This window comes from Heliangelus exortis, chromosome 9, assembly GCF_036169615.1.
Source record: "Heliangelus exortis chromosome 9, bHelExo1.hap1, whole genome shotgun sequence".
Lineage (NCBI taxonomy): Eukaryota > Metazoa > Chordata > Aves > Apodiformes > Trochilidae > Heliangelus > Heliangelus exortis.
In genome coordinates this window covers 22,329,399-22,345,980 of record NC_092430.1, presented here as the reverse complement: position 1 = coordinate 22,345,980, position 16,582 = coordinate 22,329,399, and the positions used below count along the sequence as shown (strand labels likewise).

Below are 16,582 nucleotides of genomic sequence, written 5' to 3'. Positions count from 1 at the left end.
GTCATCTCCTAACTGTTTACCTCTTCAGCAAGCTGCTTCATAGCTCAGCAACAATGCACCCAGGGCCTGATCCTGCCTGAGCCACCCGTTTCCCCAGCTCATTGTCCCCTTGACATCCCGAGGACAATTCGTGGGGTAAAGGGTGCAGAATTGGGCCCAAACACAGGAAATTTGCAGTGTGGTAATTCAGGAAGAATCTTTGTTGCTCTGTATCAGTTACTGTTCCTGCTGGGAATCTTCATTCGCAGGGAAAGACAAGAAAGCAATGAGAGGAAACACAAAATAAAATTAAAAAGAAGAAAAATGATGGAAAAGACAGCACAGAAGCAAGAGGGACAAGAGGGAAGAGAAAAATTAGAGGGGAAAGGGAGGGGAAAAGGGAGAAGATATTCTAGTTCCTTGAAAATGCTTCATTTCCTCCTGATTAATACTTTCTGTTTATTTTTTGGAAAGTATTTGATTTGCTTATTTTTATTTAATATAGAGCTGTTTGTTGTTTATTTGTTGCAGTATCAAACTCTGATTTTTCTGCTCTTTTCTCCTATTTCTAGCCTAATCCCAGGAATAAGGTTTCTGCTTCCCCAGCAGACAGGCACACTTCAGAGCTCAGGATCAAGCCCTTTACCTTCACTGTTGAGATCCTACCCAAACAACCTCCCCCTGCTCCCATCAGGTTGATCACAGAAACCAAAACTAAACTGGCCAAAATGGAGCAACTCAACTGAACATACCCAAAGGTTTGCACAGGTTTCATCTTGGATTTTAGGGGCTAAGTCCTTTCCTTGGGTCATGCAGGGTAACTCCATCAGCACCGATAGTTATGCCACCACATAGCAGCAGAGCACCAGACCATGGATGTTTTTGCAGAAAACAAATCTCAAATGTGTGTATTTACAAGCCTCAGGTAATGGTATCATTAAAACCAAATCATGTTTTGTGAACTTTTGATCTGCTGGGGGCCTGTTTCTTATTTATATGATTGTTCTAAATACAATGCTTCACTCAGGTAGGCTGGAGGGGCAAGTGGGTGCAAGGGGTGCATGGGCTCAGGTTTGGTCTTCCTAAAGTTTGGGAAGGTCTCACTTAAAGGATATAGATAAATTATTAAATTATTATTCTTCATTAAGACATTCAAAAGTCAACAGAACCTAGAAGTGCTCTACTCCAGAGAAATGCAAAAATGCACACTTACCATTGAGAGAGATCCTCACAAACTTTTAAAGGACATGGAAATTAATCATTCCACTAAATATACTTTATATCAGTCTGAAAGCTAAACCCAATACTGGCAATACCATTAAAATATGTAAATATTTGTTATTATAATCTCAATCAAGCAATTAACAGCTGTACTGAAGACTTCACCTTTTGAAGAATCAAAGTTATTCAAAACTATTTAATAAGGTGCTGCTTGTTTAAGGTGTTTCTTGCATGGAACTGGCAGCCTACACAATGGGCCCTCAAGGCTGGCAAGGAAATTTTGGGCTCAGTTCTGAAGCAGTCCTAGTCTTGGGGACTGTCACCTGCAGCTTGGGTGTGAGAGCACCACTGGAGAATACACCCAACACCCCAATGACTTTGGAGGAGACTCTGTCCAAATTGATTGTGCCACCTCTACCTCACTGGATATTCCCAGGAGGCAGGACTCCTCAGATAAGCTAATTTTGTAAAATCCACTTCATTTTCATCAGATGACTTTTATTTCCAAGAAAACCTATGCTTAAACTTTGGTAGATGGGGGACAGTTATCAAATTGAATTCCTTCCACACATCAAAGCAACAGAAGCTGGGTTTGATTTCTCCTGTTATACATTATTACACTCTTTAAATCCCAGCACCATACTTTTAAGCAACTAACTTGTAAGGGAAGCTTCTCTCCTTGCAGCTTTATTGCTCCATAGACCCCAAGTTTAACACAGACTCCCAATCTGTCTTCCAAACTGCAAAAAATTCATCACATGCCTCTGTACCAGGATTGCCAATGGACCCCAAATCAGCCAGCAGTTAAGTATGCATATTTTCTGCTTATTAAAAAAAATTACTCTAAGTACTATTTTGAATATGTTCAGTCTATTATGGCATGTGGTTTCTATTTGGAGAGGCTGGAGGTTTTGTGAAGGCAGTGAGTAATTACCTTGGTGTTGGTGAGTTTTCACTCAGGCTTGGGTGGTGTAGTGTAATAAGAGACAGTTGCCATAAACAGAGTGGTACAAGCAAATCGTGGTGTGTGGCCTTCTGGTGGGAAACAGATATCTCCTTTAGGTGACCCTACCTCCCTCCCATCACTCTGCCAAGCCTCCCAAACATGTGGTCTCCAAACCCTTTTGTTCTGCAATTACATGGCTGTTAACAGGAGGTTGCTCAACAGGTTTTCATCCCTCACACTGTAAATATGAAGAATATTGGTTGCTGTTTTGATTTGTCAGAATAAACAGTAACAAAGAGCATTTGAGAGACTGTTTCATTTATGAGAGGTGCCACTTGCAGACTTTTATGCAGGGCATTGCAACAGGACCATCTGAAGACTCCCTGCCTAGCCAGAAGTTACTGTTTTCTAATAATTATAGGCTTTAAGTGTAATTATTTAACCCGTGATCAGGTTTAAAAGTTATTAGTGATATTTATTATTGAATCTAGTTATACGTTTTCTCATTGAAGAAGCCCAAACCAAAGGTTTTATCTAACCCAATGGTAGGTGTGCAGGTTTTGCACAAATGAGACTTTCAAGCCAATACTTTTCCTCTTGAGGAATTGCAGCCTCTCAACCTGTAAAATTTTGAGCATCCAATTTATAGCCCAGGACACAGAACTATATACTCAATACTTCAATCTGGGGCATGCAAAGGAGCCTTGAGGAGAGCAGCAAGCTCCTCCATCTGAAATTCACTGCCTCTAAGGTTTATTTTCCACCTCCAGCAGAAGTCATGGCTGCAAGCACCAAGCCTGACTCCTTCTTGCTAAATCTCACTCCACACTTTCTCTTTGCATCTCTGCATGGAAAAATATCCCAGGGACAACAGATACAGTTCTACAGCATACAGTGTCTATCTGAAAAGGAAAATCATGTGAAAATAACTCTTTGCATTGGACCAAGAATTACCCAGAACTCATTTAATAACTCACAACCCCTGTAAAACCCTTTGAGGATTTCAAAGGGACACAACCTCCTGCTTCCAGATTATGCTGCTTTACAACCAAAGAAACAACACTTAACCAAAGACGTTTAGTTGTAGACTTACATATAAAAGGTTTGACACTGCTGTGGATGTGTTTATGCTGTTTGAGGCCTGAAGAAGTGGCAAAGGTTTTGCCACACTCTGGACAAGCATGAGCACGAGCCCCAACATGCTGGGAACGAATGTGCCTCTGAAGGTTGCTGGGGTCCGTGAAAACCTGCTAGGAAATGAGTACTGATTAACCAAGAAACTTGACTGTGGAAGAAGTCAGTTATTACAACAGGCTCTTAAAATTCAAACCTTGGAGCTATTGGGGAGTATTTAAGATTAAAACCTCGCTAATGGGATTCAGTGGGAGCTCTGCCCGCAGGACAGAGCCTCAGTTTCCCAGGAGCAGCCAAGTATTTGGTGATTTAGTGTTCCTAAACACCAACTGTATTTTAAGAACAAGAATTTATGTTCTCTTAACCCCTTTGCAGCTGCTGCAGCAGATGCATGTGACCCTGCCATTAGGAACTGTGCTTTTGAGGTCAAGGACTTAACAGAAATGAGTAAAAATTTGGCTGCTTGAAACTTTTAAACACTATTGCAATAGGAACACTTTATAGCAGTAATTGAGTGGGTGACAACAAGAAATCCTGTACATGACAGAATCCTAGCACCCAGGGCTTGGTTGCATTTTACAAGTGCCAGCTCACTATAAAATTCCCATTACTGCAGCAAACTTACTTAAAAATGAGAAAGCACTCATGCAAAAGGCCCAAGCTTTGGGAATCTGATAAAAAGCAGATTAAAATGCAGAGCACCACAGGTTATACAAACAATCTGCACAGCAAACTCAGAATAGAGGTGCTTGGGAGATGTGACAGTTGCACTTCCTTAGTGCATTGCTATTTCTTATTTTGATTTCTATTGCAGTGGTGTCCTGAAGTTTCTGGTCCCAATGGCCAGCACACACCCTTGGAACCCATCCACCCTGCATTCCCCTGGGGTTTCTTGCCCCTTGGTGACCCTCTTACACCCCACCAGTCCTTACAAGGAGCTGAGCCCTGAGCTCAGGGATGCTCAGCATCCCACATCAGTGCTTGGTTCAGACTCCACAACCATTTCCAAAACAAAAGGGGTAGAAAGATAACACGTTTAAACTCTTGAGAAACTGTCTGGGTCATGGCAGAAGCCTGACACCCTCTTCCATCCCAGCCCTGGGCATCCCCACTTCCATGCTCTGGTGCATCCAGCAGCACAAGAAGCTCCAGGCAGCCTACAAATTCACTGTACCTTGGCACAGTTTTCACACTCGTAGTGCTTCCCACTGTCGTGTGACATTTGGTGACGTATCAAGTTGGATTTCCAGTTAAAAGCTTTGGGGCACTGGTCACATTTGTACTCCCTCTCCTCGCTGTGTGACAGCATGTGCTTCTCCAGGCTGTGGAAAGAGGAACAGGGCTCAGTGAGGTCCCCTCTGCACATGGGTTTACCAGCAGTTTATAGGAAGAGGAGTAAATCTCTAGCATATAATTACAAAGAAAAAACAAACAAAAAAACAACCCCAAAACCCCAATCTTGGCAAACCCAAGTGCTTTGAGTACCAGGCTGGGAGGCAGAGCAGCCTCCTCCCTCCCAGAATGACACTAACACATCCTCTTGTGTGTTGCCAGGCCACTTGCAAGTGCTCCAGGAGATGCTGCTGCCATCACTCCCTAGAGTGAACGATCTCCTAGGAGATTATTTCATACACATTTCACTCTGGTCATCCTTCCCTGCAGTCTGAATTATTTCTACCTTACCACTTTCCCTCTAAACACACCTTGGATCCCACTGCCTGGCATAACTCCTCTCCTTTGATGAGTGTCAATTTTTTTCTTTACAGCAGGAAGAGAGGAGGAATAACTCCTCTGGAGTAGGACAGGATGAGCATAAGAACACCCTGAATACAGAATACTATGACTGAAGTTATACTTGATTATTATTAACTGCATTCAACTGCATAACTGTTTATACATTCATTTCTTAGCAGTTTGTTCAATCTCTCAGTAAGGTATTCAATCTCCACCTAATTTTTCTTGCACATCTTTGAATGCTTTTTACCCTCAGAATTTTCTGAATACCTATTTATTATTTATTTGTAGCAAATATATATTTTTAAACACCTGTATTTCTTGGTCACACACACAGAGTTGTAACTCACACTACTGCTTGAGGAAAGATAAATACATAAGGTAAGAAAGTATTCACAGAAAAAACATAGGAAACAGGACATTTTTAGCCTGGAATGCCAAACCAGATAGATCTTTCCCACTGATCTGATGAGTGGACAAAACCTGCTGGGTTTACAGTCCTGCATGGGTTGTGCAGCCCAAAACAGCCACCTCCATTCTCAGCCACATGTGATGAAAATGCTTTCACCCTGCGGATGCTCTTTACTTTTACCCCTCTCAGTCTCCTTCCTTTGAGGGAAAAAATAATTCTGGCTTCTTGTCCTATGCTTCTGTTGACTCTCTATCATACACTGGTGAAACAAATTTGCCATAAGACCCAGAGAGACTCATGTCCCCAGCTCTGGCACCAGCTCCTGGATGTGGCTACATGATCTGCCAGCAGCACCGGGCACTCCTGGCCCCCAGATCTCCATCTTCCTGCTCTGCTCTTGCTCCATTTAATTACACACACCCTCAAGCATGGCTCATTCAGGTCTTTAGTTTTATACAGTCTGAATATAGCACACTTTGGTGCTTTTTTGCTGTGAACTGTCTTTGTGGTGTATTAGTCTTTCAATAATTCAAGAGTTCAGAGAATGACCGCATTCCCTCTCATTTTTCATTCTTCCTCACAGTACTGCCCATCTATTTATGATGACTTGTTCCTTGTTTTCTGCCCTTCCTCTTCAATATTTAATATTTTAAGCTAAATTTACATTTCCTCAATGATTCCCACAGGTTAGAGAGCGTCCTCGGGCTTGCAGGCAGAAAAGAACTCTTAACACCAAATAACTCACAACGTGGAAAAATGTTACAGTCCAGACTCCTGCCTCCCCCCCACTGCTGTAAACATTTTCAACCTGATCTACCTACATCAACCCTTTTGAATCAAGACCTCAGACTGAAAATGAGACACGTGGAGCAGAATCTTGCTCAACATCAGTCAGTAAGACCTTGTGCCTGCACACACTCCCACTCAGCAGGGTTAACCTAGGAGGTGGGGTCCAATGTTTGGCAGCTAATGTTTGAATTTTGGTGTTAATTTTGTGGAAGTGTAAGGATCAGGTCATAAAATATGCTGATTTGAGACCCTCCCCACTATGTCAAGAGGAGCTATGGAGCATCTGTGTTTTGGGAGAGAGGGCTCCAACTTGCAGAACCAGAACCTGGAGCATCCAGGAGCAGTTGTCTGCTAAAAAAAGGTTAAACCTGGGTATGCACAGATCCCTGCTAATCTCTGACAGACACCACAACATCCTGAATCATGGACTTATAAAGACTTCTGTGAAAAATATGAACCCACAAAACATTCTAAATTAAGCAATATAAATAAATACTCTGCTGTCCCTAAAAGGGCAGTTGACAGTCACTGAGACTGTGCCCACACATTGTGGAGAGGAAAGAAGACACTGGGAGTGTGGGAGCTGTGCTACAGACTGTGGCTGAAAAAGCAAGAGATACCGGCCCAGGTCTGATTATCAGAAGATCCAATTCTTAATTTAAGGTCCCCACTAAGGACTTCAGTACGAGGACCAAAATTTTGATTTATTATTTATTAATTTATTATTAATTTATTGAGACTCCCTGGCTTTCTGTTCCATAAGCCACCAATCAGCACAGAAGTCACCTTCACCTTGATATCAGATTCTGCCCTGGCTGCTCTGACTGAAACCATCACAGAATTTACCTCATTCAATCACTTTTAAAAACTCCACCCCTACCTTTGTAAGTCTGGAAAGACTTGATCACACTCTTTACACTCCTGGATTTCATGCACATCCTGAAGGTCATTCTCATTCTCAAGCTTTTTCTGGAAGTCCTCTTCCACCATGGAGAAGGCAGGGTGAGGTGTGCTGCAGGGGAACTTCTGGTGGTCAACAAGTTCAGCCTTGGACTCAAAGAGCTGATCACAGTCCTCACAGCGATACTGCCGCTCCTCTGGAACACAGAGAGGTTGGGGACATGGAGACCACAGCAGTTTTCACTCATTTGTAACTACTGTCCCATCAGGAATTCAATGATGGAGGTGTTAAATAAATGGCTATTCAGTAAAAAAGAGAATATCTTATAATTATGGTTTAATTCTACGAAATGTAGTGCAATACTGCCTGTTAAGTACCTGGGTGACATCCCATAGGGACTATGGGTGTCCTAATACTGGCTTGGGAAAAAAGTCAGTCTGTTTATGTGCTGCCCTAAAAGGGGATATACAGGGTCTAAGGTGGATATCCAGTCTCTGCAGTTCCAAGTGAAGCAGATTGACTTAGACAAGAACTTCAGCATATGAAATAGCCAAAGGGGTGTTCATGGACACATGAAGTTAGGGTAATGGAGACAGAGCCCTTGCTTTAAATTCCATAGAACTGGTCACAACGTGTTTCTTACTGAAAATAAGTGTAGAAGACACTACAGTGTCACTTTGGAGTGCATATGTTATTTCATTAACTAGTGAATCTGCAAAAAGAAGAAGACATTAACTGAAGAAAATCCAAAAAAAAGAAGGAAACTTGGAGAACAGCATATCCCAGAGTATTTTTCCTACTGGTGGTCCATACAAGGGGACAGATGCTCTGGTTTGGTTCCAGGAATCTGGCTAAAATCTCAGCTCTATGGGCTGATGTGGAGAGAGCATCACAGGGCTCTGCTGTCCAATGTCCACAAGCAATGCTTTGCCTCAGTCTGTCCCTAAAGTAGCCCTGTGGGACATTATTCCTGGATGTTACTGCAGACATTTCCTCTGCTGTCATTTCTACAACAGCTACTTGACAGCTGGGACTAGGCATGGAAAACACAATGTTTGAAAAGGGGAACATCTTTAGCAGTAACTAAACAAAGCTACTTATGGGACAAAACTCAAAACAAATAAGAATGAATCCCCACTTTTTTCTTAAGGGACCCAAAGATACTGCTCTAAATGTACAGGGAGTTATCAGAACATGCAGCCTTTGATACCTTCTGCCCTGAGAAAGCCCCTGTGTAATGTCCGTGAATCCTTGAGAATTTGTAAAATGTCCACATTGCCATAAACCATAACCTAATGAGCAGCAGATAGATACCTTTCAGCCAGTCCCTGCCCATGGGCAGCAGAGAAAAAGGAGCTTTTGGAGGTAGGGGACAAATCTGGGCAGCAGCTCAGGAGCTTCAGACCCAGAATCTGTGCCAGATGAGTTACAAATGAGAAAAAATAGGAAGAATGGCTCAAATGTTCTCACAAGTGACAGCAGCATTAACAACCTGAGATTTTCTCTCTTCAAGAGGGCTGAATGACATTTGCTTTTCTAATTGACAAAAAATAACCTATAATCAGGGTCCATACAGGTCCTACAGGAGTTGCACAGCCTAGTGATAAGGACCCAGACTCTTGGTCTTCTTTTACAAAATGATCAATTTTCAACCTTGAAGCCTTACTACTGCTCTCAGTTACCTCTGCAGACCCTTGTTTCTGCCAGGGAGGTTTGAGCAAGTGAGGGTAAAACCTGAACACTGGGAGCTGCAGGGATGCAACGCTGAGAATATCAAATATTTAAACTAAAACTCATCAGATTCTGAGGTGGAAAAAGCAAAGCTGAATGAAGAGCCATGCAGTGGCATTCATGTGAACTGCTCAATGAAGTTACACTCCTGGCTGGACCAGGCTGGAAAGAAACCTCAATGCCAGCATTGCCATAGTTTTGAGAGCAGACCCACTCTTCAGGGGGACTGAAGGAGCTGTGATAATATTAGACTGGCTTATTGACTGCACAGCTTCCAGAGGAACAGGAGGGCACAAGATGGACAAATACAACCATGGTCCAGCTCTCCTCCCTGCTCCCTTGAAACCTTTCTAGATTTCAAAGGATTCTAACAGAGGAGAAACCTCCCTGATTTTTTTGCCTGATTTCATGGATAATTTCTGTTAGATTAGACAGTAAGAAGCAGCTAACCGTGAATGTCTGGAGCCATTGTTTCATGGGAATAATCTTCACTCTTCATGAACAGTAAGAGCTCCTCTCCTGGTTCAATATCTGCTACCACTCTGTAGAAAATCTGAAAAAAAATTAAAAGAGAAAGCAGTGTGACTACCACAACAGGCAAAGAGGCATAATCCACTGCTGCTATTACACAATAAAACTTTGTCTCCAGACCCTGGCCTTTGCTGGAGAGGTACAGACCCTGACTGCAGCAGGGCTTTCCTTCCAGCCTCAAAGCCATTGGCATGAGGATGAAAAGGACCATTCCTTTCAACAGCTCCTGCTGCAAATTGAGCTCTGTGATGACTGCAAATATCACCAGATACTTGCATATTTAGTTTTACCAAACCCAGGAACAAAGTAGCTGTAAGATGTATCCCTGAGTGATCCATGTGAAGGAGATAACTCCTGGTGAACTGGCACAAGGTCTTAAAGTTGACCTAAGAAGATGGTGCTGATTAGAGCATACGTATCCATTCCCTTTCCAATCATCTCTGTAGCCCCAAAAGCTCTGAGGTGAGAGGCTTATACAAACCTCTGTGCCTGATTATTCCTTAGCTTCAAACAGGGATCAAAGGAAAAATCAGTCCCAGGTGAAGAAACCCCGTGAGCAGCCAAAGCTGCTGGTGGTGACCCCAGCCAAGCCGGTGGCACCTGGTCCCTTTAGAGGTGACATTGGGCTCCAGGAAGGACTCTGCCAGGGAAACAGAAGGGTGACAAAGACCTGGGCTCCCATTCCCTGGGCTCCCATTCCCTGGGAGCCATGTACCCACCCCGAGTGCACGCTGGCACCCCCGGGCTCTGCCAAAAGGAAATTCCCCAAATCTCTCTGGCTGCTTTCTGCTCCAGCAGGAAACGTGAAAAGCACTAAAAAACACCACGAAGCAGCTCAGATGAATATTAGTAACTTCCTTAGGCTTTCTTAAACAAAAAGCACATGATAGCTACGTTTCCTATGCTTAAAAAAAAAAAAAAAAAAAAAATTATGCTTTTGCGTTTATTCCGACTAATGTAATTTTAAAGGTTTTTTTCTCTCTTAACTCCCAATACTCATCACGGTGCCTCGGGAGAAGACAGAACAGCCCTTCTACTGTTTAAAGCCAAACAGATTTTCTCCAGACAAGTTTGACACAAGGTGGGTCCGAGTCCCGGAGGATTTTCCTCGCCGGGTGGCACAGGGCTTGTCCCCATCGGGTGGCCCCGGCAGCACAGCACATACCCGTGTCCTCCAGGAGGTGGCCGTATAGCCTAATCGTTCCTTTCTGCACAACAGGTCTTCACCCACAAAGACGGGCTAAATATCGAAAAATAAGATGCAATCCCTCGGATTTCTTTTCTGGTTTTTGCCTTGTCCCCAGAACTGCTCCAGGGGAGCAGTGGGGAAGGCTGCTGGGCCAGCTCGTCCCACTGCCCCGCTGCTCATCCCTCTCCAGGTGCCAAAAGTTTTGGCAAAAGACACTGGGCACAAAGTTTCCATGCCCCAGCCCCTAACTTCTGAAAATTTCCCCCATAAAAGCCAGGAGAAGGAGTTTATGGGTAGCCCATGTTGTACCTCCCTCCTCTACTCCACCACCCTGGTCAGAACATCACTGGGTGTGCCTGGGATTCCCATTTTCACCCCTTGCTGAGGGGACTTTGAACTCCACTGAACATTTTGAAAGGTGCAAGGGGCCAAGGAAGCCGTGGCAGGGTCTGGTGCGTGTCTGCTCATGAAGCCAGGTGAACACCTGGGACCAAAATCTCCCCTGGAGCTGATGCCACCCATGGGTGCTGAAGGACGTGGGGCTGCTGTGAGAGCTGGGGACATGGCTGGGGCAATGAAACTCATTTGATCAAAGGCCAGAATGCATTTAAGTGAAGCCAGCTTTTAACTTCTGCAAATAAATCTGATGTCAACACTGCATCCAATGACTATTTGCTTTAAGCAAAGCTTGTTTTTCCATTTATCAAGGAAAATGTATTGAAAACTGGCTTTTTTTCTTCCAGAAGTACAACGGTCCCCACATATCTGAGAGGGAAGCTGCAGTCCTATCTGTGGAAGATAAGCCTAGCTGCTAGCTGGCTTTGGGTAGAAATAATGTGGGTGACATGTGGCTTTGCACAGGTCACCTGAGAGAGCTCTGCAGGCCTTGCTGCAGCAGCACCCACCTCCCAGTTGGGGTGGGAGCAGGACCCTCTGTGTCTTCCTGGGACCTGTGTCTTGCAGGACCCTGGCAAAGCTCCTGCTTTGCTCAGGGCAGCTCTGCTCAGGTCTTGCCTTGGTGCTGCCAGGTTTTGTGTCACACTTGGGTAAACTCAGCTGTTCCTCTGAGGTCAGCAGTGCATCCACACCAAAGAGCAAAGAAAAACCACAGAGAAGACTGTTCAAGTATTTTCCCTTCTCTGCTCACGCTGCCCCATCAAAGGTATTTTGATAGACCTTTTCACCTCTCCTTGCAGAGCAAGGACACGTGGATTGTGCAGGGGCATAAAGAGGGTCTTGTTCCTGACACTGTGCTGGGGAGCATCAGTCCTCCTTGGGAAGCCCCAGGATGATACATCATCTTTCTTGCAGCTGTGGGACAAAGCCCTAACCCGGGTGTAAACCCTGCAGACAATTGTCCCATCTGTGCTGGTATTCCAAAAGCTCAGAGATGATGAAGCCACCCATCAGAAACTACCTGGCCAGACTCTCTGCACCTCATCAGGGAGCTGAGATGGAATATTGAGAAAAACTCCCTGCTTGGTGTTTCTTTATTTTGCAGCTCAGAACTAACCCCTCCAAACCCAGGTCTGAGTGACAGATTTCTAGCACTGGCATTTGACATCATTATTATGATTACTTTTGTTGTTGTTATTATTGTTATTAAGCTGACAACTACAATTATTAGTAAATTTTTTTTTTAATTTCTGTATTTACAATCCTGCCCTGCCCCTCACCTGCACTAACAGTTTATATACCAGATTATGTTCTAGTGAGAAACTAAAATAAAATATATTAAACTGTAAACCAAAATGATCATGCAGGTAAGTAAATTCTGATTTTAATTGCCATCCTTTTTCCTTCACTTGAAAGGCTTTTTTCTCACTCTTTCCAGCTAAAACCTCCTGGGATTATCCTGTCTCAGAAAAAACAAGAAGTTAACTGTGACCCGTGGAAATGAACCACGTTACTCGAGTTTTTAGGCATCAGCAGCCTCTCCAGGGCAGAAACGTGGGGGTCTTCCAAGCCCCCAGATGGGAAAACTCATAAATTACCTCCCAGCCCCCAGGTCTCCTCCTGACTGCCCTTGCTTTGTAACAACAGCAACCTCTATCACTAGCAGCATTTTCTATTAGGAAACAGTAGTGCAGAATAAATGAACTTTTCAATTGCAAAGCTTGACGATTTCTTGGCTGCAGTCCTGAACTCCACTGTAATCAAAGAAAAGTTTTAATTTTCTGACTTTCACCCCTTCAGCCTCCCAATCCCTTTTTCATTCCCTGACTTTTTCAGGTTAACCTGCACTCCTGAAGAACGAGCACCACCAGTCTGCCTTCAGAAGTTTAGGAAGAGCTGCTGCACCGTAGAGAAACAACCAGAGAAGGGGGTGAAAAAAAATAACAGCAAAGTCCAGATGGGCCTTTCACATGCCCTGGGATCAGCCGTGTGTGACTGCAGTTTATATAGGAAGAGCAAAATCGGATCCAGATCTGGAAACACTTTCAAAGTTCAGGGGGTCTGAGGTGGGGAGAAGCTGGGGGAGGCCTAACTCATCAGTCCTCTGTGCCTGCCTACACCACAGGTCATATATTTATGCTACTGAGCAGAAATAAAAGCTCCCAAACTGCAAAGCTGTAAAGGGAACAGGGAGGGGGGGGAAAAAAAAAAAAAAAAAAAAAAAAAGGAACACACACAATTTACTTTTAAATGGATGAATAAGGCCTCATTGTTATGAATCCCAGTTTACTTTTCCTGGTCAGGCACTTGAAATTTTATTTATGCTTAATAGACTGCATTTGGCATGTGTAAAGATGACAGAAGCGTGAATTATGAACGACCTTCAGCCTATTCAGGAAGTTGTAATAATTGAAATAATAGCTAAAACTCACTCCCCGGGAGCTCGGGCCGGGGCTGTGCTCTCGGCCACTGCCGCCCGTTCTTTGAAGTGCCCCAGGCACCCACCCCACCCAACCCTGGGAGACCCTCACCCTCCTCATGAGCCCCCTGCCCACTCCTATCCAGCGTGTCCTGTAGCCCCCAGGAAGGTTTAACCAAAAGGTGACACTTTGGGGAGAAAAAGTGACACTTCAAGCAGCTGCTCTGCATGGATCTGTTGTGCTGTGTCCCACAGAGGATTTAGGTTCCATCACATCCCACTAAACCCTTCAGCCCAGTGTATCTGAGGGCTTTGGGGGACACTGCACGTGCACAGTGCTGGCTGGGAAACTCTGATTTTAAGGCAGAATAGAGATGCTGCTCAGAGCTGGTGCTGGTTGGACTTTACATTGACAATACATTGAGCTTACACCTAACACCACGGGAGAAGGCAAGGAGTGACTTCATCCTGCACCACACTGGTGTAAGCAGGAGGACCAAGGGGAGAATCCACTGGATGGGATGGTGGGAAGGAAGGGAAGGCACCAGTGATGGAATACACCCTGCTGAAGCCTGGTAAACCCATCAGAACCCTGCACCAACATCCCATCCTGGGCCCAACAAGCTCCCAGCCTCTACCACATGCAATGGGTACGTCTGCCCTGAGCAAGGCACCAAACCCAGCTCCCAGCTGGGAGGGCTGCAGTGGGCTGGAGAGGAACCCCAAAAGCTGGGGCAGGAAAGCAAGCACCTGGAGGGTGGGGTGTAGAGTGCCAACTGGCATCTGCCTCTGTGCTGCTTCAAAGCAAGAGTGGGACTTGCCTGAAAAGCAAAACAAATCAGATGTCCAAAACTAATAATTAGCATTATGGTCAAGGAGCAAGATCAAAATTTGGATTTACTCCCACTAGAAAAATGAGAAGGACGAACGGATATACACAGCCTAACGACAAGCAGTAATTAAACACTGGGGGAGGGGGAGAAGAAAAGAAAAATGTCCAAACAGCAAAGCTTCAACTTGAGCTTCTGTGATGAACAACTTCTGCAGCTGGAGAACTGCATGATGAAACCCGAGCCAGGTTCTTCTTGCCATACTCAGGCAAATGATAAATTGAAATGAACTGCGGGTTTTTTTCAAGGGCTAACATGGAGGAGCCCTTCCCCAGTGCTGTATTGGGCCCAAAAAAAACTTTCAAAAAAAAAAAAAAAATCAGGCAAAACTCTGCAAATGCCCAGGGGCGAACAGGGGTGTGGGTGGGAGCCTGGTGGGGAGGAAAGGACCTTCCCCTACACCCTGCAAGATGGTGGGAGAGCACCACAGTACAGGACTACAAACCCTTTCCTTCCTCCTTTCCAACATGCCCTGAAACTGCCAAACCTGATCAAGCAGAAGTAGCTGGAGCAAGGACACCTCAGAAATGGCACCAGGAATCTCTGTTTTTCCACCTTCTGATGTAAGAGGTGCCTTGGACTCCCCTGAAGCCAGGAGGGAGCTGCACAACATCCATCTACAAGGAACTCTCTTTGGCATCTCATGTGCTGCAGACCACCTCCCCAGTGATACCTGTGTACTCTTCCATCACAGATAAATTTTGGCCTCTGGGAAAGCCCCAGGTCCAGGTGAGGGACTACCACATCCAGCCAAGCTGCTCCAGCCCTGCTTGAGAATTGCTGACGACCACCACCAGAGCACAACATCTGTGTGTCCACACCACACAGTTTTCTCCTAACATCCCACCTTCCTCCATGAGCCACACAAAGTGTTGAGTGAGCTGCAGCCTTGGCCTGGCTCTTAGGACATCTATAAACCTCTGTGCCCTTTCTGGCAAGCAGATGGGTGTGATTTGACAGCACTCCTCACAAAAAAATGCAGTTTTGCTCAGAGATGATGTGCCTCACCGCTTTTATTAAACACGAATCATCGATAAAAAAACCTCATCACCTGGCAGAAATGGCAACAATTAGTTGCTGGGTTTAGTTCTGAATAATTTCCTTTAGGTCACATCAGGACAGGTCAATGCCAAAAGTGGTACCACCACCAGGATATAAAGCTCCAGAGAGCACCGGGACATAAAAACCAGGCAGGAATTTCACCCACAGCCTCAGCTCTAATGCAGTAAGTGGAAAATCACCATCAGCACGACCCCAGCTCCACTGAAGACAGATTTTCAGAGGGAGCTGAATTAAGCTTTATTTGCTTAATAAACTCATAACTCACAGGAAGAACTCATAGGAAGAACCACAGCAGAATAGGGCCCCGGATGAGCTCAGCGTGCGTGCGCCTTGCTGACCCACAACAGCCAAAAACTTCATTTCATTCTTCTGACAACAAAGCCTCAAAACTATTCCTTAAATACACAACTTTTGCAGGTGGTTGTGTGTCTCAGGCTGCCAGAGGAGGCTCAGCCTTTCCCCTCCTTCTGTGGAGGGGGGGCAGCGGCAGCAAAACCTGAAACACGAAGCTGTGTCTGCAGATTTAAAAAAAAAAAAGTTCATAAAAAGGTGTAAGATGGGATCAGATCTGGTGAAAGCTCCAGCAGTAGCTTCACTCTGGAAAGTTTATATCACTGACATCGGGCACATTGTTAAAGAGTGTAATACTACTGGGTTTTCTCCTGTTGCAATGGCATATGTTGAATATAAGGAAACAAAACACACACTGAAAAAGAACCCTGTAAAACTACTTCAGTGCACACAGCAAACTAAAAAAAAAAACCTCAGTAAACTCAACTTGAGCTACTTGGAGTTCTGCACGGATGAACCAAAGGGAATCTTCGGGAGCTGCTTTGCTGAGGGGGAAGAGAGCTGGAAGCTCAGAGGAGTTTTGCAGCACTATGTGGCTGTCAAAGCTCTGCAAGCAATAAGTGAGATAGTTTTTTATCTTTAGGAGTTTTAACTTTGACTGCTACCAACTACAGCCCTTAAAAAAAAAAAAATATTACATTTTATAGCTTGAAGGTCACTGTGATCCCAGCTTGAAAATGTGCCTGGAACGTGCGACAGCCCCTGACACGTCACTGCTGGATTTGCAACTCCACTTTCATTAACATATATATTTAAAAACAATGCTTTTGCTGGGATGACAGCCCTGCCAGAAAGCCTAAGAGGGCTAATCATTCTAAAGACATTAAAAAGTTAAACTAAAAGACATTTAATGATAACAGAGAGGAGTCATCCAAGTTAGCAGAAACTGGTATTGAA

The 16,582-nt window shown here is 44.5% G+C and overlaps 1 protein-coding gene across 11 annotated transcripts in view; it reads right to left on the bottom strand.

The window, feature by feature from the left end:
• The window catches only part of MECOM (MDS1 and EVI1 complex locus), a 344,893-nt gene that overhangs the window by 25,610 nt on the left and 302,701 nt on the right, over positions 1–16,582 (bottom strand). For 7 of the 11 annotated variants that reach the window (XM_071752703.1, XM_071752706.1, XM_071752713.1 and 4 more), the window contains 4 exons: positions 9,298–9,400; positions 7,096–7,312; positions 4,455–4,602; positions 3,240–3,396 (listed from right to left, as the gene is read on the bottom strand). In XM_071752703.1, the coding sequence (XP_071608804.1) occupies positions 3,240–3,396; positions 4,455–4,602; positions 7,096–7,312; positions 9,298–9,400 (625 nt within the window). The remainder of the gene's footprint in view (positions 1–3,239; positions 3,397–4,454; positions 4,603–7,095; positions 7,313–9,297; positions 9,401–16,582) is intronic. The other 4 variants (XM_071752705.1, XM_071752707.1, XM_071752714.1 and 1 more) reach the window with 1 other exon arrangement.